The sequence below is a fragment of the Mirounga leonina genome, unplaced genomic scaffold (genome assembly GCF_011800145.1).
Source record: "Mirounga leonina isolate KUSES-001 unplaced genomic scaffold, KU_Mleo_1.0 Mir_91, whole genome shotgun sequence".
Taxonomy (NCBI): domain Eukaryota; kingdom Metazoa; phylum Chordata; class Mammalia; order Carnivora; family Phocidae; genus Mirounga; species Mirounga leonina.
The window spans coordinates 37869065-37896270 of NW_023270839.1; the positions used below are offsets into that span (position 1 = coordinate 37869065).

The following is a 27206-nucleotide window of genomic DNA, read 5'->3' on the forward strand; positions in this document are numbered from 1 at the left end:
TAATTTTAGTAACAATTTAGTAATAATTTTAGTAACAATTTAGTAATTTTAATATATATCTATATATACTTTAAAAATATTCCTTCATGGTGAAAAAGACTCAGAGTCTTCAGTGGCTACTCTAGCACTGGGAAGTAAAGGGTGGAAATCTGGGAGCTGTGTTTTATTTTCAAGGAAGTGTATCTGTACCAGTCTAACAGAAGACATCACTCAGGGGCGCCTGGGTGGCTCAGTGGATTGAGCACTCTGGCCGACTCTTGATCTCGGCTCAGGTTTTGATCTCACAGTCATGAGTTTGAGCCCCACGTTGGGCTCCGTGCTGGGTGGGGAGCCTACTTAAAAAAAAAAAAAAAGATATCACACTCTCTAGGTATTCTGTGGTGGGAAATAAGAGTCATTGCCCTCCAGGACTCAAGATTAGACTGGAGACTTCCAAAGAGTCTTCTGTATCTTACTTACAGGCCTGTCATCTGGGGCAACCTCCTGCTTATGACCTGTTAAAAAACATATTTTGTATTTGTAACTTTGAAAAACTTGCCTGAGAAAGATAGGGGCTAACATTCAGTGATCCTTAATGCGTTCCTCGGGATTGGAAAAGAGCAGTCTTATTTTGAAAGAAGCGGGTAAAGGGAAACATAAAGTGAATAATTCTTTTATTCAAGATTGAGGGCTAGTGAGTGGAAACTGTGCAGTTAGTTTTCTTGCTCTGATGACTGGGTCCTCTTCTTTAGTTATTGGGGATGAGGGTGGAGAGCCTTGAATGGGGTGTTCCTCTTTGAAGTCAGTTTAATAAAAACAAGCTGATAAAATATAATTTGAAATGTTTTTTGTCAATTTTAGAAAAATTATTTTATGTGGTACTGGATGATTCTCTGAGCCATTCAGATATCAGGACAGCTTTGTAGAAATAGTCTCATGTCAATATTGTTTAGATTTTCTTTCCTCCTAACCCCAAACACTGGCATTTGGAAATAGGGAGCATAATGATCAAATGGGAAGTCTGAGGGTAGTATATTTTGAAAAACCACTCATTTTATGCTTTGACAGAGTTATCATTCATTCTTTGTATTTTTTAAAAGATTATTTATTTATTTGAGAGAGAGAGAGTGAGTGTGAGCAGGAGGGAGAGGAAGAGGGAGAGAGAATCTGAAGCAAACTCTGCTGAGCCTAGACCCCGATTTGGCGTTCGATCCCACAACTGTGAGATCCTGACCTGAGCTGAAACCAAGAGTCAGACGCTTAACCAACTGAGCCACCCAGGTGCCCCTCATTCTTTGTATTTGAAGGTTAAAGTGGCAATTAGCTGGGGGAAAAGGGAAACAAAAGAAAATGTGATGTATTCTAGTCCTTCGTTAGTCCAGACTGCATCCTGTAGCTCTGAAACGTAAATAAGAGATCTTAGATTTACCAACCCAGTTTGTATTGGGTGTTGGTATCATTGTATTCTTTTAAAAGCCAAGCCAAGGGGGCGCCTGGGTGGCTCAGTTGGTTAAGCGACTGCCTTCGGCTCAGGTCATGATTCTGGAGTCCCTGGATCGAGTCCCGTATCGGGCTCCCCGCTCGGTGAGGAGCCTGCTTCTCCCTCTGACCTTCCCCCCGTCATGTACTCTCTCTCATTCTCACTCTCTCAAATAAATAATCTTTAAAAAAATAAAAAATAAAAATAAAAAAAATAAAAGCCAAGCCAAATAAGTAATAGGTGGCAGAATCCTTTATCACTATCTAAAGTAAGTAAAATGCCGGGCGCCTGGGTGGCTCAGTTGGTTAAGCGACTGCCTGCCTTCGGCTCAGGTCATGATCCTGGAGTCCCGGGATCGAGTCCCACATCAGGCTCCCTGCTCAGCAGGGAGTCTGCTTCTCCCTCTGACCCTCCTCCCTCTCATGCTCTCTTTCATTCTCTCTCTCAAATAAATAAATAAAATCTTTAAAAAAAATAAAAAAAAATAAAGTAAGTAAAATGCCTTAAGTACATAGAGGTGGATGACCATATGTGTGTGTGTGTGTGTGTGTGTGTGTGTGTATGGGATAGCATAATGGGCCCATGGAAGTGTTTACTTCTTATGCATGTAAGGTTATAGTGCTGTAACTTTAAACTTTTGTATTGTGAGGGAGTGTGTTTACAAATCAGGATGATACAATCATTTGTAGAAGTTTTTCATTTTTGATTGGGAAAAACTATATTCTGTTCATGCCATTTTTATTGATCTTTGTGTCATCCTTTTACTTGCATGTACTCCATCTGTTTGTTTTAACCTTACTCATTAGCAATAGCTTATTATAATTACCCATCTGTCACACTGGCTACAGTGAGCTGTAAATGCTGCTTAATTTTACTATACTTTCATGGCATTGATGTCAGTTTTGATCAAGAAAAGGCTTTTTTGCTAACTAGATTCAGAGCACTGCGAGTTTGCAGTTATGTTTGTTTATTTTATAATCTCTGATCACTTTCCTTTTATCTAAAGAAAAATCAGTGGGAGAAGAAGGTGGGAAGGGGTGAGGTAGGTGTTGCAGGAAAGAGATTACGACTTTTGATGATTTTCTCTTCAGCCTGCCGTGATTTGGTATAGACGCTATCCCTTGCTTCCCCAATTAAAAAAAAAGTTGGTTTGTATTAACTTGGTGAGGAAAATTACTAAATTTTGTGTTTAGTACCAATATAAGCTGAAATCTTTCTTAGATAAGTGATTTGGAAATTTTCCTGAAAAATAATAAAACTATAGCTAAAGTTTGTTTCAGCCCTAGTTGCTAACTGATATATTAAACACTGATAAAATCTTTTTTGTTTTTCCTCTTTTAAGAACTTAATTCGCAAAGCGAAAAAAATACATCATTTGTTTTTAGTTAGTTGCACCACGTAATGTTACTTAGTTATATTATACGTATTTTTTTCTTTTTAGCTTTCATTTGCCTCCAAATGAATGGAAAAGATGATACATGGTCAATACTTGGAAAGATCTAAAGGATTAGTTTTACTACCTTTTTAGTGCAACATCATTGGAATGTAGTTGTAATTTTTTCCAGTGATAATTCCAGTGATTTGGCGGTATGGTTTTCCCACAGCAACAGTGTGTTGAATCAGGGATTTGCTTTTCTATTTTCATTTTCTGAATAACCACAGTATTCCTTCACCCTTAAATGAAACAGACCTAAGCCTGAGTTGCCAGAGACCAACAAGGAAATTCCAGGTTTAGGAAAGTGATAATGACTCACACTGGAGGGGGTTGCCTGCTACAAAGGTACACTTTCTCAGAAACAGTGGCTGGAGCAGAGGCGATGCAGCTGGTTGCATTTGGGAGCAGTTTGCTTCTTGAGATGGTCATGAATTAATAATGGGGAAAGGAATGGAAATCTCAGAGACATTCCGAACTTTTATTCTCCAGGAAAGTTTAATTCATACATTAGGCTTTTTATGAAAAGAGATTTTTTGAATGTAGAACATCTGTTCATTGAAAACCTCTAAAATCCACATTTTAACAACTTCAAGCACATTGCTACTTCCAGACTGAGTAACACTTTAAACACATTTCCTTTTGAAAATGCAAGATTCGCAAAAGAGACTTGTCATGCATTCATTTGGCCATTCTCAAATGGTGAACTGAATGCTGGATAATCTCTGCTGGCCCCTTAATCAGATTTAAAATTCTCAATCCTTCCTAGGTGTTTCCGAATACTTTTATCTGAGTTGTAGCTGTGTTATTGCACCTTATTTGCTATTTTTGGTGTGTTTTTTTCCTCTTGACATTTTTGTAGTTCTAGCATTGAGAACCTTTTGTTTGTCATTCAACACATAGCTTATTTTAGCAGTTATCATTTGGTACATAATGATTTGTTATTTTGCCCTTTTATTTCCTAAAGACATTTTAAGAGTTAAATAGATCTTTATAATTTAATCTATAAAGCCCTTTGAGACACTCAAATATAGACGTTACTTAAAACTGTTCTAATCTGCACTGTTTTTGTATCTGTCACACATACATTTATGGCTCAAAGAAGTAAATTCTTCCTTATTTCTAGAATTAGTTTATGAGTTTATCTTTTGTTGGTATGATTCGCTTGTATGGGTACAGCTGTCCTATGCCAAGAATGCCAAGAGTTGAGTTTAATTAGGTAACAAGTAGAAACTTTTATTTATTTTTTAGATTTTATTTATTTATTTGTCAGAGAGAGAGAGCACAAACAGGGGGAGCTGCAGGCAGAGGGAGAAGCCGGCTCCCTGCTCCTTGGGAGCCTGCTTCTCCCTCTGCCTCTCTCTCAATCTCTGTCTCTCATGAATAAATAAATAAAATCTTAAAAAAAAAAAAAAAAAAAGAATTTGCTAAAAAAAACAAAACTGTAAAGATGTGCAGCTTTTTCAGCAGGAAGGAGTGATATGTGTCACTATTGATTTATACCATAAATGAGGTTTAATTTACTGCTTAAAAGTCCACAAAAAAAGCCTAAGCAAAATGAGGTTGTCAAAGTTGTAAAACAGCAGTATCCATCTACACTGCATCTTCATCATTAATAAAAATCTAAAGTAAGGAAGTGAAGGTAGCATTTCTTTAACATGGATTCAATATTTGGGACACTTTTTTCTATTTCTGGAATATCTCTGAAATGTAAATAGACCAACCACTAACCCATATTCTGATAGCTTGGGATCACAGATGTTTCTAAACTTTGAAACAAAGTACATTTTCCCCCTTTTAATTGTGAAAGTGCAGTGCTAGACTTCTGCTTTTTAAAGTGGGTCAGAGGGGATAGATACTCTGTTTTTTTGCTATTGATGTATGGCACCATGAGTAAACCCAGCATTAGAATCTTGTATTGCTATCATTCATTGAAAGGCTAAATGTCCCAGAAATTTGACTTTTTTTTTTTTTTTTCACGGATCTCTTGGCTGCAGTCAAAGTGGGCTTTTTATAAAAGCACTTGAGTGGGAACCTGGTATGGAACATGTCAAGTGAAGGTCCCTGCTATTTCTCTACCCCCCGATTTTCCTGGGTCAGCTTACTTCCCCAAGTAACCCAAGACCGTTCTAAGTTAGAAGAGAGAGCTCTTGGGTGTTCTAAAGCTACAGGACCCACAGGGCAAAAATGCATCCAGATCACAGCAAGGCTGAAGGTCAGAACGACTGGCTGGCTCTTTCCACACTCCAGCATAAACCTAGGGCAACCTCCCTATGCTCTTGAAACAAAAGGTCGTTAGTAAATAAACATCTGTTGGCTGACTAATTCGACATCAGTGTAAAATAATTGTGTCAATCTGTTCCCTCTCCGTGTTAAATTATATCTGATTTGTAGAATGAAAGGGGGCCCAGTACTGCTCATTCCAAGCTCCTTTGCCCTGTGAGGTCTGTTAACTGTGGACGTGGGTCAAGTTCAAAGGTTCCTTCCCTCTGTTCTGCCGGCCAACTTCCAACCACACTGCTGGTTTCTGAGAAATATCTGATAAGCAATGCTTTAGGCAGGTGCTCACACCGTATCCCTCCCTGGGGCCTCACTGCCCGTTCTCTGCCGGCTCTTGTTAATGTGGGTCACCCTGGACAGTGCAGAGGCCTCAAGTACAACTTTACCTATTCCTCAGAGGTACAGGGCACAGCGCCCCACCCCCGTCCTAAGGGTGGAGGGAGGATGGAATGGGAAATTAGAACTTCTTTGTTCCTCTCCTGGCGTGCTCTCAACAGTGACCAAATGTGTATTCTTTCATTATTCTTAGCCCAAACAGAACCTTCTTTTTCCTCCAGGCAGGGAAGGAAATGCCCCTGAACTCCCTGCTTGAAATCTGAGTGGCCAACACTCCTTGCTACCCCATGGCCCTGATTTGCCCCCTCACTTTCTGAACTTGATCCAATCTTGCTATCACCCACACCTGGTCACCAAGGGCTCACAGGCCCTCTGTATATTGAACAGCAGGATGGGGTGGTGCCTGCTGTCCATTCCCCCCCCACTACTAGTTTCCACTAAATTTTTTAAGTTGCCTTTCATTCTAAATTTGGTTTGATTTTTCTGCTATCATTAATGAATGTCTTCAGATACCATTTTTTCAAATAACTACTTGTTGCTTCTTAAAAATGAGGAACAACTTCAGGCGTACAAGAGTATACCTAATATTAAACACTCCCACATCCAGGTACCACCATGCAGTTTTAGAAATAACAAATGTTAGAGTTGAAGTCCCTCTGGACCTCTGCCTAATCACCTCTTCTTCCATTTCTCTTCAGAGGTAACAGCTATACTGATTTTGCTGATAGTCATTCTCATGTATGTTTTTATACTTCAGTTACACATGGATGTATATATAAATGATACATTCTATATTTTGGGGATTTTTGAAATTTTATAGAAATGATTTGACTCTGGGAAATTTCTGCTGTTGGCTTTTTTCACTTCATATTATGTTTTTAGATTCAGTCATGTTGATACCTGTGACTCTTGTTCACTGCTCCTGGATATCCCCTGTATACCAAGGTATTCTCCCACTGGGGGACATTCCCATTGTTGCTAGTGTTTTGCTCTAGACCTTTAAAGAGCAGGCCTCCCCCAGGGAGACATGGACATTCTTATACACATCTCTTTGGAAGACCTGATCTTTAAATGCCAAGTTTGATTTTTGACCCCTTTTTGAATTAGTCTTTGTGAATCTGAATAAGTTGCTCTATCTCCCTGGGCCTCAGTTTGCTTAGGCACAGAGGGAGAACTGAACTAAATAATCTCTAACGTTCTTTCCAAGCCTAGAATTCTGTGATTCCTTTCCAGCTTGCTTCTCTCCCTCCTTATAGTGTATAGTGTGTATCAGTTATGAGCAACTGCTTAGCATGAGAATCAGTTCAGAAAAAAAAAAATCTGTGTGTGTATGTAGTTAAATTCAAAATGAAAATGACTTTGAGTCCCTTGGGAATGTTTTCTTACAATGTAGATTTCCTGTTCTATTGATTAGATAAATATTAATAACAAAACTGGCACTGCTTTAAAGCCATCAGAAAGTTAATGTTGGGGCTTATTCTAGTAAACATGGAAGCAGTGTTGGAGTCTTGTCTCCTGAGCGTGGATGTTGGGCTGTATTACCAGCTGGGCAGGCTGCATGAAGCCTGGTGGCTGATGGATTGCTTATGAGTTGGGATGACTCAGGGTCGTCATTTTGAACATGAGTTATCGTATTATGTGTTGCCAAGAAATGATGCTTTCTAAAAGACTGTTGAAATATGAAGGGCTTTTTTTTTTTACCCTAAGCGTAATGCCCTTCAGAAGCTATGTTTTTGAGATTGTATAGTCTTTTTAAATGAAAGAAAAAAAAAAGTTGCTCCCTTCCTGCCAGAATGAGCTGTAGTTCTTGCTGCTATTGATATGACAGCCTGCTCCTTCTTTGCAGCCTCTAATCATCCGAGTCTAGGGCACAGGCCAGCGCTTTGGAACTGTAGTCTCAGGGACTCTCGGGCAGTGAAGATCACAGTTTAGCGCAGAGATGTCGTGGCAACTACCTGGGTTGCTCATTGTCTTTTTTTTCCTTCATATTTTCTGTTTGTGGCTGAACACTAGATGAAATACTAGAGTTATTATCAAACTTGGTAACTTACACGTCATGGTAGTAGTGATAGCTGTTATGATTTGTCCATTTCATATAGCTATGAATATAACATTTTACTAATTGATAGATTGGAGTGTTATTCTAACAGATACTATGATCAATTCAACAGCTTTTCCACTCTCTCCAATTTTTAGCAGTCCTGTGGGTCAGGAAAGTGACCCAGCTCCAGGGATGGGTCTTGATCAATCTAAGTTTAGGGATGAGTTTAGATTAACCCAATCTTGGTGACTGCCCATGGCCGTGATTGGTTCCGGAACTCAGCATTAGCCCCTAGAACATGACATTTCGTGGTTATAATTCTAGAAATGAAACATGAAGGAAAGGTCGCTGGAGGCTTTGGGGAAACATTTCCTCCCTTTGAAGTGAGAGGCACAGGAAGATGATCTCTTTTCTTCTCAGTATTGCTGTTGTGGTCAGGAACCGTTATCAGTCAGGGGATGAAATTGACACTCCAAGGCGACAGAGCCAAAGGAGGTACAGAGAAATGAGCCGGAACTACTGGATTGAGCCATCCCTGAACCTCAGCTCATCACTGGGCTTACTATATGAGTCAACAAATTACCTTAAGCTAGTTTGATTTGAGGTTTCTATTATTTGCAGCAGAGAGCATCCTAATTGATATAATTACATTACTGTATTATGACTAGTTATTCTAATTCTGGAGTAGTCTCAGGAAGTTATCTTCTCTTTAAATTTTAAAGTGAATGTTAATCCACCATATAGTCTACTGCTGTTATTGCCAAACTAGTTGTAATGTAACGATCTTGATTTTCATATTGTAATAGATTTCTTAGCATCCTTACTATTGTTACTATAGTACACTAAGAAAACTTTGAACTTCCAAGGTGTTCTTAGTTCTCCCCACATTTAGTAGAATGTAACCTTTACTTACTTGCATAAGAGTATTTAACCTTTTATTATCTACTGTATACATGTTTCTGTATGCAATCTAACTAGAAAAGAGAGGATGGACCCTTTGCTTGATTTGAGAGCAATTCAGAGCAATGTGTTAACAAAACCAAATAACACAGGATTAAGCCAGGACTTGCCATGTCAGGGATGGACATGGCCAAGGAGAGAGCTGAGGGAGGACGGGGGTGGGGGAGGGCCCACGGGTGGAGTGGCATCCTCGGGGAAGACTGCCACGTGAGGTGGCCATGCACATGCAAGGGGAGGAGGTGTGGGGCAGGTGGAGAGAGGCTCTGAGGGTGGCAGGGTCAGGAGAGCAGTGCCTCCGAGAGGCTGTATTGCCAGGCAGAGGAAGTTGGACCCATAGCTTCTTAAATAGTGAAGTGTTATTACCACAGAGATGGTTAACACGGCACGCAGGGGAGCTAGTCCAGGGAGAGAGGTTGGCACTGAGTCCTGGGAAGCTGTTACCATACTTCATGCATCAGGTGACAAGAGCTGTAGGATAATAGCGTCTGAGTATGTAATACCTTACGTCGATATGGAATTTCAGAGTTCCCAAAGCACATTCAAACACGTTATCTAATTTATCTATTTACGGCCCCTCACCCTTTTTTATGGATGAAGATACAGAGGTTCAGAGCAGTTAAGAACCTCCCAAAAGTTGTCAATTACAGAACCCAACCTACAGTCTATAGGTCTTTGGACTTTCAGGTCTAGTGCTTTTCAGTAATAATATAAGCGACATTTTCCATTATTAGTGAAATTCTAGTTGTGCTAATTTGACTCGGCTCTGTGCATTTGTCTATCAGCTGGCTCCTGACAGCAGTGTAAACAAAAGCTAAACACCACTGCTCCTAACTCTTCTAAACACTGAACACCTCTGAATAGTGAAAAGATGGTGAAGTATCACAGATAAAGGTAGGACCTCCTCAAATTACAGAAAGGTGATTCTTCTGACAAATACAAAAAACAAAAGGCGGGGTGCGGAGAAAGTTTCCTAAATGTTTTAAATGAATGGAAAGTGCCTGAGACTTTAGGGAGCCTCCAAGTGGCAGCCTTTTTGGGTGCTCTCAATATTTATATGTAGAAACATTGTAGTAACATAGCTATTGAAGGCTTTTCTCCCCCAAGAATAACTGCATTTAATGTTTAAGTCAATTTAGCGGATACGTAATTGACACGTTTTCATGAAATGTCATGGAAACCGCTTTTAAGGGGTTCTGAACAGAATGCGAAAGAATAGAAAAATAAAAGCTGAGTGGCCAGATGATAAAGATTTAGCAAATTGCATCCAGGTTGTATTCATTAACTTGTCCCTTCAGAGAGTAGCAGCTTATTCCTGATAAGTGTAGAGCATTCTGATATTTGTCAAGGACTTTGTGGTTCTTTGTAATTGAAATTGCTAAATAAGTTTTGAACTACCAAAGTGCCGGGGCGGGGCGGGGGGGGTGGTTGGAATTGGTGAGGGAGTGTTGGACTTTTAACTGCCAGGGCCCCCAAACAACTTTCACGTGGTACCTATCTGGCCCACTTGAGTGCTACTTACAGGTTAGAATCACCTGGAGAGCTTTTAAAATTACCAGTGCACAGATCCTAGCCTTGACCAACTAAGTCAGAATCTCAGAGTTTGAGGAAGGGAGCAGACCTAGTCATAAGTAGTTTTTTAAAGTTCTCCAGGTAATCCTAAAGTTCAGCTAGGGCTAAAAAGCTTATTCTAGCTATTTTGGCTCCAGCCAGTAAGCTGCAAGAAACATTTATTAAAATGTACATACGAGGGGCGCCTGGGTGGCTCAGATGGTTGGGCATCTGCCTTCAGCTCAGGTCATGATCCCAGGGTCCTGGGATCCAGCCCCATGTCCGGCTCCTGGCTCGGCGGAGAGCCTGCTTCTCCCTCTCCCTCTTTCCTCTTCCCCCTGCTCATGCTCTCTCTCTCTCTCTGTATCTCTGCGTCTCGAATGAATAAATACAATCTTTTTTAAAAAATGAACATACGATACTTGCTAGCTTTATAAAATAAATATGTAGGTTTTCCCATCCCTGAGCTCAAATAGGCAGGTTTGGGGGCTTAGGGTTTTGTTTTTCTCCTTAGCCAGTTGCAGATCCTAAAGAACACATGGCAGGAGATGGAGGAAGACATTCTAAAGAGGTCCCATGGTGTTTTTTTAGGGAAGGATGGGGCAGGAAGGGTAGGAATCATTGTTTATGTGTTTCAGGAAGCAGAAAATATGGCATGTTCCAAGTCTATCTAAATTATGTAACTTTGAGGGATGTGATCCATTTGGATCAAAATAATGAGGCATATAATACATTGCATTTAACATGTGTGGGAATTCTTTGCAGAGTAATTAGCATTCCTTTCTTCAGCCTGTATTCAGAGGAAACATACCATTCACACCCTCTCTGTGTTCACATTTTCCAGTGCGTTGGAGAGCTTTTTTTTTTTTTCAATAGAAATCTTTGTCCTTTTCCTAATAAGACTTGAATTATATTTGGAGAAATTCAGCATTTCTTTTTCTTTTTTCTGGCAGGAATTGATTTTAAAATCAGAACGATAGAACTAGATGGAAAGAAAATTAAGCTTCAGATATGGTAAGTAAAAAAAAAAAAAATTATACACAGTTTCTTCCTTAATCGGGAATTGAAAGTGGGAATTAAAATGTGAACTGTGGTAAGTTAGAGGTAGCTTGTGATAGTTAAAACATCTTTTCTTTACCAGAACCAAGGGAAGTGATTAAGTATTCAAAGGTATCTCCACCAAGAACGGGAAGGTAAGGAATGATCTTACAGCTGGAAGAGATCTGAGAACTCATTCTTCCCAGACACTAATTTTGTAGGGAAGGAAAGAAAAACTAAAGAGTGTATACGCTTTTTCATTGTAGTTGTTGCAGCCTTGAAATCAGGTAAGGCAAAAGTAGTCCCATGGTAGGAACCCTGAGCGGGTTCTTCTATGGAAGTACTAGATCTAGGTTCTAGGTTCTGCCTCTCAACTGAGGGCCTGGGCCAGTTGCTTCCCTTCTTAGGGCCTGTTTTTCCTCAATGGTAAATTGGTTGGTGAGCCTAAAGACATCTGAGTTCTCCTCCAGATCTAACACTTTATCATTTGTTTTCATGTTTCTTCTCTTCAAATAAAAAAAAATGAGGACCACCAAACCGATCTAATTGTGTGATGATGACAGCAGGAGACAAAGCTTAGAAATTTAGAGATTACGAAGCAGGCAGGGCAAAATAGTAAAGTAATGTATATCAGCTTTTTTCTTAGGCTGTTTTTCTTCTTTAAATCTCAGAACCAGGACAGAACTAGAGCATCATATTGAGATCCACTGGTCCTTCTTTTACAGAGGAAGAACTTAGAACTTAGAGTGGTTAAGTCCATCTGAGGGCATCTCTGTGGGTCAGTGATAAAGCTGAGACAACTCCCCAAATCTGGAGCAATGTGTCAGCTTTATATATTAGCCTAGTGTAGTGGGTCCCGGTGTATTCATTGGAAAACATGGTGAATGCCACCACAGGTTGCCCTTTTCAAAGCCAATTTTTTTTTTTTTTTTAAGATTTTATTTATTTATTTGACAGAGAGAGAGAGACAGCGAGAGCAGGAACACAAGCAGGGGGAGTGGGAGAGAGAGGAGCAGGCTTCCCGCCGAGGAGGGAGCCTGATGTGGGGGCTCAATCCCAGGACCCTGGGATCATGACCTGAGCTGAAGGCAGACGCTTAACGACTGAGCCACCCAGGTGCCCCAAGAGGCCAAATATTTTAAAGACATTAAAAAAAATTAAAGGGAGAAGCAAAGAGAATTTCTGACTCTGTGCTGAACAGTCCTGACCATAGCAGTAAGAAGCGTTTCTAGGAGCCTGTGGGCAGTCAGCTAGCAGTCAGCTAATTTAGAACTTAATATAACATCAGAGCACTATTTATCAATACTCTCAGCAGCAAAATAAGACTCCATTTAGGCTTCACAACCTGTATTTAGTATGGCAGGGGTTCTCCTCTATCCTCCCTGCAGAGCTGGTTCTAAATCAAGTAGTGTGTTAGACCAAAATATGGTTAGTTGGCTCAAAGATGCTTGGCTTCTGTTTTCCCCATTGATGTGTTTGCCATATACCAAACAAGTGCCCTGGGCATCTCATCCTGATCAGTGAGAGAATGGCAGGATAAGATGACTGTGGTGGGAAGCCTGGCCCTGCCCTCAACAGCTGAGACCTAGGAGGCTTGAGGGTCATTCCAGGGGCTTAGCTATTTAATGGTCCAGTGGCAGACCATAGCCCAGCTGAGCCTATTGTCTCTTCTGCAGAGTGAGGATGAGCGTCCTACCACTACACCGGGCTGTGGTGGGCATCACTTGAGCACAGACTAACGTATTTTGTAGGGTATATATAAATATTAAGGTATATTATTAATGTTTTTAATTTTCTCTATTTCCCTGGGGCCTCCATCTCTTGTTTAGGTTGGTGTGCATTAGACTTCTAGTGTATTTCCACAAATGCCTCTTTCTCCCCTGCAATTAAATTGTACAATTTAGTTTGCCTTAGCAGCACAGGGAGTGCATTAGTTCTGGTGGTGTGTGGCAAATTTAGAAATACTGACTTACCCAGATATCCAGGAAATTTGACTCCCTTTATAGGGATTGCTTCAATCAATGTAATGAGAAATTCTTGAATTTTTCAGAATGGATTTTAAGAGAATGCCATCAGCCAAAAAGCAAGAATACATGAAAGTGCATGTAATTTTGAGGTGTTGTTCATATTTTAAAGTCTCTGGAAACATTGTCAACCATTATGTTTGAAACTCCAGGCTCCCATTCAATCCCAGGCTCTGTAGCTGACGAAGTTCTTGAGGAGATCCATTTTAAATGGTGTGCTCTGCTGAGCAGAATTCACACAATAGTAAGTCCAGCCCAACAGCTTGCTTTGTACAGAAATCAGACTTTCAGTCAAGAGAGCAAAATGCCTTAATCATGAGGCATTTATAAAAAGGATTATAACTACTTGCAGGGGTCCAAGAATTTAGAACTATTCTCTATTCTCTCCCACGTGGGTTTGACTAATAGAATATGCCCGTTCCTAGCAGGGCCATGTATTTTCTCGTTGCTGCTTTTATCATCAAGGTCCGAGTTTCCCGCCAAAGTCATCGTGAGCTCCTGACAGGCCCCTGTGGCCACCTCCGCCTCCAGCTCACAGACGCATGGCAGGCTCCCTTTGCGTCTCATTCCCCTTCCCCTTGAAATCACTGCCTTTGTGAGCCACCCAGGATTCTCTCCACAGTTTAAGGTCTCTCCTCAGTGATGCTGGTGATAACTTTTAAAACCACTCTCTCCTTTGTTTCAAATTTTAGGGACACAGCAGGTCAGGAAAGATTTCGAACCATCACAACGGCATACTACAGAGGAGCCATGGTGAGTGTGTTTTAGGGTTTTGTAACTCTTCAGGTGAAAGGAAAACATGAATATTCATTTGTCAGGTTTCTAGGATCCAAGCTAGAGTCTAGTACAATGGGGGAGATAGGTTTTGGAATGTGAAAACAAGACATTTAAAGGGTTTTTCTATGTTGTGTTTAGTAACTGCATGCTTTGACATTGGTCTTTCGTAATATCCGTGAGGTAATTAGCTTATAGACATTTTGGAACTCCTCCACACTTTCTGAGCAATTGTATATCTTAGTGAAAGCTGGGAGACCAATTAAAGACAATGACAGTAATTCAGGTAAAGGCTAATAGACGAGAATATGAACAAGGCCGTGCATGGGAGTTGTGGGGTCAGAATCGGGAGATACTGTGGTTGTCGGGCCTACAGGACTTGGTGACTCCCTGGCTGTGAGGAGGTAACTCCCAGGGGTCTGCTTTGGCTGGCTGGCAGGGTTGTATTGCCCTTTATCAAAACAAGAGTACAAGGAGGAAGACAAGATTTGGAGGGGACGAAGGCAACCTTGTGTTTTACTTAGTTGAGTTTTTGGTGACCACATGGGACATTTGGGAGCTGATACCGGGTCATTGGTCTCCAAAGCACATCTGACCCTATCTCTCTTTTTGGCTTCACCTTGTGCCCTTCTCCCGTTGGATCTGTGCACTCTTACCACGCTGACTCTTTCAGTCCAGTGGGTTCTGGGCCATTCTGGTCAGCAGGATACTTAAAACATTTCTGCTCTGTGCCAGGCTGAGAGCTGTGGGCACTGTGGGCTTTCCCTCTTCACCCCAGCCTCAACCCCATGGCCCAGTTCAAGTCTACTCAGACCTCAGGTCTTGGCTTTAATGTCATTTTTTCAGGGAAGCCTTCCCTGACTGCCCCATCCCCTCAGCCAGATTAGATCCACATTTGTACTCAAAACTCCCCATACTTCTTCATAGCAGTTGTCAAAGTTATAACTAAGTGTATAATTATTGGTTTATTGTTTTCTTTGCTAGCTGTCCATGAGAGGAAGGGGCCTTGTCTAACTTGTCCACGGCTGGTAGCACAAAGTATAGTCTCAGGCACATGGTGGGTGCTCACTAAATATTTGTTGAATGGACAGATGGCTAGGTCTAGCACTTAATACAGGAGTATGGTCTGGTGATACAGATTTTGGAATAGTTAGCATACAAGTGTCAGTTGATACATTTAGGAGGTAGATCTTTTAGAAATACCAGACATGAGGGTCTTTAAAAATACGATGACAATCAGCGCCTTTCATTAAACCTGTATAATATTAAGTTTCTGCGATTTATGTAGACAGTGGCATTTTGATCAGCCCATATAAGAAAAAATGATTTTATTTTTTTAAGGATAAAAAAATAATTTTAAAACAGTATGGTTACGATCTTAGTATAGGAGTAAGAAGCAAGACATTTCTACTTGCAATAATAAAATACACAACGGAAGTGATTATCTCTCTCATCACTATCTCTGTTTTAACTTAAACACTCCTTTAGCTTCATTTGGTGCTGATTCTTACCATGTGCAGTCAGGTAGAAAGGGTGTATCACCTTTACCATAATCACTAATTCATTAAAGGTTAACAGTAAAAAAAACTATTTACATGGTGAGACAGTGGAAGAATTTATCTATTTTTCCTTCTTTGTACTTTAAAATTTTTATTATAAGTCCCTTTTAATTAAAAAGACAAAATAAAGGACAAACAAAAGGTTGGGTTTTGGAGGGTGGGAATATGCTGACATTATATTCTATAACTTTAAATATATGACTTACTAAATAAAGATTTTTCTTACAGGGAATTATGCTGGTCTATGACATCACAAATGAAAAGTCCTTCGACAATATTAAAAATTGGATAAGAAACATTGAAGAGGTATGTATGGAAAGAGAATGATGATACTAGAGAGGAGTCCTGCTGGGTGCTTGCAGAGGGCTCCTTCTGTCTCTGGAAGAGGCAGCTGAGCCGCTGAGAAGTAGGCCAGGGGCAGGTCAGGCCCCCTCACTCTGAGGAGCATGGACGGAGTGATCTCTGGTGCTTCTGTCAGATGGGGAGCTACACACAGAAGAGCAGTCTCACCGAATTTAAAACTTGGGCCGGATCTTGAAAATAATTTAATCAAGTCCCCATTTTACGCATGAGAAAACTGAGGCCGGAAAGGAGAGACTTGCTTGTGCTCCTCTAGCTTTAACATCTGACTTACAGCTTCTTGTTTTCTGACTGGCAAAGGTCTCTCTCTATTCCAGCAACTTCTCATTTTTCCCTTCTAACATTTTCTCCATTGTAGATAGTTGAAATTTGGTTTAATTCCAGATTGACTAGTATTAAGATTTTTTTTTAATGTCTTTGATATTTCAGAAAGAAATTTTTTTTTTTTTTAAGATTTTATTTATTTATTTGACAGAGAGGGAACACAAACAGGGGGAATGGGAGAGGGAGAAGCAGGCTTCCCACGGAGCAGGGAGCCCGATGCTGGGCTCGATCCCAGGACCCTGCAATCATGACCTGAGCCAAAGGCAGATGCTTAACGACTGAGCCACCCAGGTGGCCTAAGAAATCTGACTTTAAAATCATTTTGTACACATTTATATTAACCTACATGATTTCATGTTTTAAGTAGCTCAGAATCCAGAATACCTTCCTCATTGGCTCACTCAGTACTGTTTTTTCCTTCTTTGACCCAAACTAATCTTTGGAAGTTTTACTTCTGTTTGTTCGTGTACAAAAAAAGCCATGAGAATGACTGCAAGCCTTTGGGAAAAAGTTTGCATAGGCTCTTATGCAAACTTTTCCCTCCTCCCATCTTTTAAATTTTTCCCTGCATCAAGCCTTGTGTTGAGCAAAAGATTATTTGTCTTATTATTAAATTTATGGATATGTTTCTGACAGGTTAGGATTTGTCTATTGAATAACTGTGTTTTGCTCAGGCTGTTTTTATAACATATTATTTTCTCCCTGCAGCATGCCTCTTCAGATGTTGAAAGAATGATCCTGGGTAATAAATGTGATATGAATGACAAAAGACAAGTGTCAAAAGAAAGAGGAGAGAAGGTAAATTTGAACTGAATGCATGAAGATGGGAATCTATTCACACTAAGCATTTATTTTCTTAGTATTACTTAATTAATTGACTTCAGTTTGAAAAATATCTGTATTTTAATCCTTTAAAAAAAACAACAAAGAGATGTAATCCCTACTTGCTTGAATGGTGTGAATTAGTATTCGAGATCCAGCTCCATATACTGTGTAGCCATGACTCATTCCTGAAGAATTTGCTGTTTTCTGGGAGATACAAATTAGTCCTTTTTCAGATTCCTGCAGCTTAGAGTTCATGCTATTTCATCCATATCTGTGTGAAAATGCCTAGTTTTAAAGGTCAAATAAATCATTCTCTTCAAATAAAAGTAATCGGATAGGTGAAGTTTAAACAGTAATCATATTCCAATTCATTATTTTTTTCTTAAGAATATTTTATACCATATTAGATTTAGGTCATTATGGATAAACTGCTTGTAACTCATCAAGCTGTGGATGTCATTTATAGGCTTTTCTCTATTTTGTATCCTGCAAAAAAAGCAAGAGTTTATTACATGTACATATTTACTTCTGTGACATTTTCTAAATTAACTTAGAGGCTTCAGTTTTTAAGTCTTGGAATTTTGCTTTAGCCTCTTTTTAGTGATGCATACAAAATGTGTTTTGTTTTTAAATCTGACTGCAAACTTTTTTCCCCTAAGAACATTCATTTAATCTTGTTATTTTAAATAAACTGGGAGCTTTTTGGGAGTAGATGGAAATAGAAACCAAATAAAAATGAAAGCAGTGAGTACTGGCATTTTAAGCTTTCATTCTTTTATGTACCAATTTATTAAAAAATAATGAAAAGTCAGTATAGTAACTGTTGGAGAGTTGTACTTTGGGAGCAGGTGAAAGGGGTCAGTGAATTCCAAATTAATGGTAGGAGCGAGTATCTGTCTCACGATTTTTCTTGTAAGTATATTAGAGAACTAAAGTATAATAGAAAAAAAAGAATAACTTAAGTCATGTTTTGAGTGGAAGTGCTGCCGTTCTACTTATGATGATTAAGTTAGATGTCTACATTTCAAACACAGAAGAAAGCAAAGAAATTTGAGAACCACAGAGTGAGTTCTCAACTAGATCCTCTACCTTTGGGACTATGAACAACCTAGAAAATGGAAGTGCTTTATATGTTGAAGCAACTTGAATGGAATTTAAATGTTTCTGTTTGCCTTTCAGTTAGCAATTGACTATGGGATTAAATTCTTGGAGACAAGTGCAAAATCCAGTACAAACGTAGAAGAGGTAAGAAAGATGTTCGGTGACCTATTCTAGGGCGCATTAGAGCTTAGCTGCCTGTGTTCAAGCAGCTGTCCAAGACTTGTCATTTTCTTAGTGAATGCCTTCTGTGAGCTCCACCTCCATTTTGTGAACTTTCGTGCTTCTGACTTTTATGCAGACCCAGGTTCTTGAATTTCTAGCACCCAGCCCCCACGTGGGCTATATGAGATTGCTCAATTAAGATTCACTGAGCAGAAGGTAGAAGTTCCATTCAAGTTCAGCTTTGCCCTTTGTTCGGGAAGCCAGAAATCCTGCACTTGCCGACCAAAGCACAGTGTTTTCTGCTCATTTATCATGGTTCATGTCATCCTGTGGTAGCCTGTAGCAGGAGAATCTTAATTCCTTTCATGTCTGTACTCTCTCAAGAGAGAATTAAACTGATTATTGAACAGATTCCCTTAGATTAAACATGATACATTGTAACACAACAGCATTTAGTAGAAATAAATGTGTTTATCAGAGAGTAGTTTTAATAAATTTTCAGTAAGTGAATTATTAAAGACAACCAAATCATCTAAAGTCTTCTAAGAATAGATTTTCTTTACCAAGGGCAGAGTTGTTGATAATATTTTCTTTTTTAAAAACATTTTTTAGGGACTCCTGGGTGGCTTAGTTGGTTAAGGGTCTGCCTTTGGCTCAGGTCATGATCCCAGGGTCCTGGGATTGAGTCCTGCATTGGGCTCCTTCTGCTTGTGCGTGTACTCTCCCTCCCTCCCCCACTCTCTCTTTGATAAATAAATAAATAAATAAATAAATAAATAAATAAATAAATAAATAAATAAATAAAATATTTTTTTAACTGGTTGTAAAAATGATGCATGTGTGGGGGTGCTTGGGTGGCTCAGATGGTTAAGCGTCTCCCTTTGGCTCAGGTCATGATCCCAGGGTCCTGGGATCGAGCCCTGCATCGGACTCCTGGCTCAGTGGGAAGCCTGCTTCTCCCTCTCCCTCTGCCTCTCCCCCTGCTCATGCTCTCTTTCTCTCTGTATCTCTGTGTCTCAAATGAATAAATAAAATCTTTTTTAGAAAATGATACATGTGTGTTAATACATATCATTCAATAAACAGTAATATTGATGGTTTTGTAGACATTTAATTTCTTAGGCTACCACCATTCACCATAACATTATGGCTAAAAAATCAAGATTTAAATGACTTTATTGGTTAGGGGACACCGATCAGAACTTTTTCTTTGTTTTCAATAACTAATTTTTTCAGGTTGGCTAATGGGTGTTAGGAAACAGGAAGCTTCTGTTGATTTATTTACACAGTCATAGAAGAGCAGAAAAATGCTTCCTTTTGCTTTGCCCACAAGAGGATTTCCTTCCATCAGAAAGAGGGGAGCCTCTTAAGTAGAAACAGGAGAAAATTTGTGCACTGAAATGACCCAGGTAGAGTCGCTCCCACAAAGTGAACCCATACCCTGGCTTAATGGAGCAGGTTTAAGCCTCTGTTCATGGCTACACCCTGATTGAATCTGTGGCTCACAGAGAGCTTTGAGTTATGGAAGTACAGAGCTGGGAGTTGCCCGAGCTGCTTATTCTGACCAGGTATTCGGCAGAAATTAGCAGTTTTCCCAAAACTTTAATTTAGCGTAGTTAGCTTTTCATAAAAGCTGGGATGGGCTTCTTTAGAAACAGATTCACAGATGACCAGTGTTGACAGTGCAACATTGATAATAAGTGATGATGGTGATTATCATGTTGTTTCTATTCAACTTGATTGGACATAATCCTTCTGCCTAACATCTTTGGGGGGCATCAGAAGTCGTTGGGAGCAAAGAGACTGACAATTGTGTGTTTAGCATGGAGACAACTGAAGACTTTTTTTTTTTTAAGATTTTATTTATTTATTTGACAGAGCACACAGTGAGACACAGCAAGAGAGGGAACACAAGCAGGGGGAGTGGGAGAGGGAGAAGCAGGCTTCCCGCGGAGCAGGGAGCCCGACCTGGGGCTCGATCCCAGGATCCTGAGATCCTGACCTGAGCTGAAGGCAGACGCTTAACGACTGAGCCACCCAGGCACCCCCTGAAGACTCTTTAAAAAAAAGAGTCTTGGCTCTGTAGAGGGGGACCTGGCTGGGTCAGTCAGTGGAGCACACAACTCTTGATCTTGGGGTTGTGAGTTCAAGCCCCATGTTGGGTGTAGAGATTACTTAAAAATAAAATCTTTAAAAAAAAAAAAAGTCTTGGTTCTGTAGAAACAAAGTAGAGATGATAGGTTTAAAAAATGTTTTGTTGGGTCAAGACACCTAGGCACAAAATGTCACTGAGATCAGATTTGTCCTTCTATTTGAGCTGATTTCCACAGTGGGGAATTTAGCTGAGCTAAGACATAGAAGATGAAAAAACTCTCAGGTACAAGAGTGAAAGTATTTTGAAAGAGAAGAGATTGGGGATAAAAGGTAGAGATTTTTGTGAAAACAGATTCTAGAGCTCTAGAGTAATACATAATTATTCATCCAGTTATTAAACAGGTATTCAGCATATTCAAGATAAGACACTGTGCTCTGCTCTGAGGACCTGGGGTGACCTAGAACCTCTGCGCCCCCCCCAGGTGCTTTTGGTGTGCTGAGGAAGCTACCTATAACTCAAGAGTGTCACATTAGGAATTTGTGCCAGAGATTATGTGCAGAAAATATTTGATGAATGAATGAATGATGTTTTTTAAAATTTTTACTTCTTTATTTTAGAGAGGGAAAGAGTGTGCATGCGTGAGCAGGGGGAGGAGGAGAGGGAGATAATCTCCAGCAGACCCCGCACTGAGCGCAGAGCCTGACCCGCAGCTCAGTCCCCCAACCCCAAGATCACGACCCAATCTGAAACCAAGAGTCGGATGCTCAACCAACTGAGCCATCCAGGCGCCCCGTGAATGACAGTTTTATAATACTGGGAAGTGTTTATGATATCATTGAAAAATAAGATAAAATACTCAAGTGTATACTACGATTACAGTTATGTTCTTTTCTCAATCAAAAAGTGTCAAATAGGGCGCCTGGGTGGCTCAGTTGGTTAAGCGACTGCCTTCGGCTCAGGTCATGATCCTGGAGTCCCTGGATCGAGTCCCGCATCGGGCTCCCTGCTCGGCAGGGAGTCTGCTTCTCCCTCTGACCCTCCCCCCTCTCATGTGCTCTCTCTATCTCATTCTCTCTCTCAAATAAATAAATAAAATCGTAAAAAAAAAAAGTGTCAAATAATGTTTTATAATGAAATAATGAAAAATTCTACATTTCTATTTTAAAATATAGACATATATTAATAATTTTTTTGGTTTACCTTTAGGCATTTTTTACACTTGCACGAGATATAATGACAAAACTCAACAGAAAAATGGTTTGTATCACTTACAATTTTTATTTTCATTATGCTTTTGTTAAATTTGTTCTATTTTTGCTGTTTATTTATTTGAATAAAAAGGATAGGCCTGATTATAACATATTCACATTGACTCATTTTTTTCCTGACTCACGTATTCACCTGGTTGAATTTTGATTCTTACTTGTTTCTTCACGTTTCTTCCTTCTCTCCTGCGGCTGCTTCCGTTCTTTCATCTGACTCTGTAGGTGGTCTTTAATGGAATTCTGGCCAGAATAATTAAAATAATAATGGCACAAATTTAATTTTTGCCATAAAATTATCTAGTTTCGTTTTAATGTGACAGATATTTATCTCTGTATATAATTGTGATCATAAAGTTGCTAAATTCGCTTAAATTAGAAATGATGTCAGTGATGAATCATTAGGCCCACCTGGAAAGTTTGTTTTCACCAGAATCCTGAATATAATTTTAGACCTTACATTAGCAACTGTTCTTACCTCTGGTAAGAGGATTGCCTATATCAGTATCTTAACATTGTTGCCATCATTACCCTTGAAACTTTCCACTCCATTGGCTGTAATTTCTCTGAACTGGAAATAGGAGCTTCCCATCTAATACATTATTGATATAAAAGGTGCTATCCTAAAAAATATGTTTCTCATTTTAATCCACCATTTCCAAAGATACAGATGACATCAGAGCCTGACGAGTCCCCTTTCTAATAAAATACTCTACTGAATACTTATTTGTGGTGTGGTTTGATATTTGTATGTTTTAGATAATTGGGATCAAACCATGAAACTTTTACTTCCTTGGTCACTTCATCTGCTCTTTTTTAGAATGACAGCAATTCATCAGGGTCGGGGGGACCAGTGAAAATAACAGAGAACCGATCAAAGAAGACCAGTTTCTTCCGTTGTTCGCTACTTTGATGAACTCTTTCTGAGAGACTGCAGCATACCTAAAGGACCCTTTCCTGCTTCTCTGAAAGCACAGGTCAGCCAGCCTCAGAGTCACACCGCCCGGCTGCTGCTGAGAGCACCACTGAACCTCGACTTCTCCACACAGAAGGCCACGTGCATTCCAGCCTCATGGCCTATCAAGATAACAGGCTCTTTTTTTCGAACATGGAAGCAATGAAGTGGAGACATACGGAGGACTTAACTTGTTTTTCCTTGGTTTGTCCCAGAAGCTGCTACCTTTTCTTTTTCACTTTGCACATCAGTGTTAGCCTGTCCCTGCTACACCACAGTTTCAGACTCATATTTGCACACTTATGCCTCATGAATTCGAGACAAATTTGTGCGCTTGGGATGTTTGAAAAAAGTAAAACATTTAAAGCAGAGGTTAACATACTAAAAAGATATGGTCTGGGTCATGTGGCCAGATGTTATTGCATTGATAGAATTTTTTAAGGGCTCTAATTTGTGATTTCCTTAAATAAGAATCACTAAATTCTGATAAAAGTGATCTTAAAAATTCATTAAAAAAATGTCCATCTATTCGTCAGAGGCCACCATTCCTTTATTTCTTCGGATTGTTTAGAGTTTTGTTTCATTCCTGACCTTTTTGCTGGAGAGTTTGGGTAGCTGAATAAGTCACTTTTTCAATTGATTACCTCTCTCTGATCAATAGAAGCTACATTTGGAAATCACCTTAATCTTGCATTTCCTGGGGTTTGTATTTACTATTCTTGCCTATGTATGACCTATTGTAACCATGCCGTTACCAAAAACAACATATTTGAACATTGTTGTCTGTTTCTAATTGTGAACTTCTTGAGCTGAAATTTTACATAGGCAGAAAGATGTACCATTTAAGTCTTATTTTAGCATCTTATTGTGGTTCTGTCACATCAGCAATGTAATAGATGCAGTGTATTTTTTCTTAAGTTCACTCTTCAGCTTGCTGGCTTTATTTGTAATACCCAGTCCCTACTGTGATCCCTGTCTGCAAGAGTCAACAAGTATTAGATTTAGATTTTTGTCTGTAGAAAGCTTACCTATAGGGAGAGAGATTAACTTGTTGATATAAATGTAATAGAGATAGCTCTTGGTAATGGTGAACAGAATGATTTTTTGTTCTGTTTTTATTTGGACTTTTTTCTTTTTTCTTTTTTTTTTTTTGAACGAAGGTAATCAGACCTAGTGCAGCCTCTAGGTAAAGTCTTGCCTTTACGTTAGAGAAAATAGGAGCAAGGTTTCCATTTTAAAACAGCTGTTGTTGAATGCGTAGGACCCAGTTCCATCTGTTCAGGTTTGTGTTCTAGAACTCAGTCCAGGCATTTGGGCCAGCCAACCAAAAGCTTAGCTGCCTTTCTCACCAGACACTGGTACTGGTATACCTTTTGTAGATGAAACCTTCACATAAGGAAAAAAAAAAGCTGTTTAGCGTTAACTTATGTGCCAAATTCAGATCATCATGTTGTTATTCTAGCCTTCAGTGTTGTAATACGGAAGGGAGTAATGAATAGGTGATTAGGGAAATGAATTCTGTCAATAATTATTCTTCCTGTTAGGCCTTTTTTGTTTCATGAAGGTTACCATCATGCTTGATAGTTGAGAGTGAAGATGAAAATGGAAATGGATTGCTTGTTACCACAGAGCATCCTGCGTCAGATTAAGACGTAGCATTAGAATGCTTGGACCAGTCAAACGTTTACTACTTGTTTGAAAACTTATGTACAGTTTAGCAGCAGCAAATATACCAGAACGATTTTTGATGGATACACTAAACTTAATGTTGACAAATTTCAGCCTTCTTGATTTTTTTTTTTTTTTTGTACTTACCTCTAGGCCTACAGGCACCTGTTGGCGTCCCCGTATAATCAGTAGTTGCTTGATTGAAAGTTGGTTGTACATCTACCATTTTAAAATTAGATACATTTTTGGAAAGAAAAAAATAATTTCTTAGAAACAGCTTGTATTTACTAATTTTCTGAAAAAGATCCAAGCAGTTACGCTTTCTGAATGGTAACGAAGTACTTTCTAAAAGGCAAGTGCTATGACACCATGTATGAATGTAATTCTCCTAGTAATTTACCTCTGACTATTTGGTGTCTTAACACTTTGGTTTCTTTCTCAGGGGTTGTCTGCAAACCAAAACTGACATATTCTGTGGTTAGCTTTTTTTTTTTTTTTTTTTAAACACATTGCTTTGCTTTTGTTTCATTCCTTCTCTCTTCCTTTGCCTTATGTGGGTTAATAATTAGTCTCCGTGAACTTCCCTTTGAAAGAGCCTGTAAAAGTTAGATGAGTCTAAAAGTGCTCTTTGAAGTAGCAGCAATTTGGGGGTATATGCTCTGTTATATAGAAAAAAATCATCCTTGCTATTTTCTTACATTTAGCTTTGCTAAATTGTATATAATTTGAGCTAAGACCATAGGAAATTCACTTTCTGCATGGTAAAATGACCCAATAAATATTCCACTTTGCTTAATAATGTACATATAGTGCATTATTTTTTCTATTTGTAGATGAATTTAGTGACAGATAATTGTCTGTTCCCTGCTGAAACTGAAGAAATCTAGTTTTGTGTGAACATGTTTGTGGTCTTATGGATAAGGTACATGAAGACTTTCGCAGCAGTATTCGTGGTTCAGTTGGCTGCACTTTATTATCAGTGTGCTAATTTTTTGACAATGATTGGACTAGACCTTTTCACCTAGAGTCTGAGGATATCAGACACTGAAAATGTGCTGTAACTCAGTAGCATGTAAACCAGTTAATTGTAAAACGTTTCACTGGGAATTTATTTTAGCTATGTTTTACTTCATACAGATTATGAGAAAATAATCCACCTGTGCATTGGTTAGGAGGTGCCGCAGGGTTTCTTACTATTTACATGAACATTTTATGCAGTCTTTGTTATAAATGTTCAGAAGACTATACTCTTTACTTTGAAGGACTATTTTTTAATTATACCTCATTTAGCTAACTAGTATTCTAATACCTGGTAGAAAACTGGTGAGCCAGCCTTTAAGCATCCAACACCCTTTAGATTATATGTTTTGTTTTGGACTAAAGACATCATTGGAAAAGGTAGGAGATAGTTTACTCTAGACTAGAACATACATGTCATATCCACTAATGCAAACAAGGTATGATCTCCCTGTCTCCATTAAGCAATTTAGCTGTGCAATATAGATGAACGTTTGCAGAAATTTCTAAGAGATTATAACTCCATTTTACAGATTCTGAATGCTAAGAATCTGTATTAAGACTTATAAAGTTTTTCCTGTGAACAGTGAGTGATGCATTTAAGCAGATTTTTTTTTCTAGTTCATGACTTAGCTTTCTTTATAAATTTAGTACTTAATCTTTAAAGATGAGCTTCTAAGCTTCAAATTTTAAAACAGCATTTCATTATGTTGGTTTCCTTATCTCAGATTTTAAGCACTCATTTCTGCTGTCAGGTTTTTTAGAATTTTTCTTTTAAGAAAAAGGACATTCCTTTTTCCCTTCTTGTTATATCCAAAGAAGGGAGGGAAATGGAATGTCCAAAAAAAAAAAAAAATGAAATTCCTTGTCCTAGAGGGAATATGCCAATAAAATTTTTAATCCCAGCACAATTTTACAGAGAATCAGTCTTTTTTTTTTTTAAGATTAATAAAATTAATGGGAGTCCTGTTCAGTATGAAAAAATCCTAAATGACTGAAATATACAGAAGTGAAAATCAGCAAACAATTATTTTAGGGATATTTTCGAATTTTACTTCGTTTTTTGAAATGCTTGTGCCATATGTGATTGCGTTTCTTATTGCCAAGAACTAATAGAACTTCCTGTTTCATTTTCTTACCTTTTTAAAAATGTGAACTTAATTATTATAATTCATTCCTACAGCCTTACAGATGGGTTTTATTTTGTTTGTTTGCGGCTGACACTGCAGTTCCTTCAGGGCAAAATGCCATAAACTATTTGACTAAAATCATGCCCCTAATGGGAAATACCTAGTTTTTCCATAGAATTATCCTTCTGTGTAGGTTTCAGCATATTTTATTTTTGCTTCAACAGCTTAATGTGAAAAGTTCCTGCAGATAAAGTGAACCTGTCATGTGGTTAATCTTGTTTAAGCCAATTCATTAACTATATACTGCTACGGATGCTGTGGTTTGTTTTGTTTTGTTTTTTAAATGGATTTTATTCCAGGTGAACTTTTTTTTACAATAATGTTCGTCTAAAATAAAAACTACATAATGAAAATGCTCATGACTCTGAAATGAATTGCACATTTAAAAAATGTTTCTTCAGATTTGCTAAGTGTATGAGTCAAACCGCGGTAGGCTTGAGCTACTTTAGAAACTTAATCTGACTTGGAATTGTTTAAAGACTCAGAAAAATGGCTGGATCTCCTGCTCATACCTTTTCAGAATACATTGAGCTGATTCTGTTATAGAACTGCAGCCTTAAATTGATCGTCCTTCCCTTCTTAGTCCTCCCAAGTTTAGTTTCTGTTGTTTGGTTTTTTTACTTCCAAACACCACAGATTGAGGCCTCAGCCCTGTTGCTGTTCTCCCACAATGCTTGTGCATGTTCCCGGTCGTAGCCTTTTGCGTTCATCCCACCACCATTTTGAACCTTCACTGTTCTCAAGCTTCCCACTTCTCTCCCTCTACTCTTGGTAGACAGGTCTTTCACCTCCTGCC

General features: G+C 39.0%; 1 protein-coding gene across 1 annotated transcript in view; it reads left to right on the forward strand.

The window, feature by feature from the left end:
- The window catches only part of RAB8B (RAB8B, member RAS oncogene family), a 56086-nt gene extending 30423 nt beyond the window's left edge, over window positions 1-25663 (forward strand). Inside the window, exons 2-8 of the mRNA XM_034994762.1 lie at window positions 11010-11070; window positions 13811-13871; window positions 15680-15757; window positions 16844-16933; window positions 18140-18205; window positions 21525-21575; window positions 22401-25663. Coding sequence (XP_034850653.1) covers window positions 11010-11070; window positions 13811-13871; window positions 15680-15757; window positions 16844-16933; window positions 18140-18205; window positions 21525-21575; window positions 22401-22493 — 500 coding nt within the window. The 3' untranslated portion in view covers window positions 22494-25663. The remainder of the gene's footprint in view (window positions 1-11009; window positions 11071-13810; window positions 13872-15679; window positions 15758-16843; window positions 16934-18139; window positions 18206-21524; window positions 21576-22400) is intronic.
- Window positions 25664-27206: the final 1543 nt, after the last annotated feature.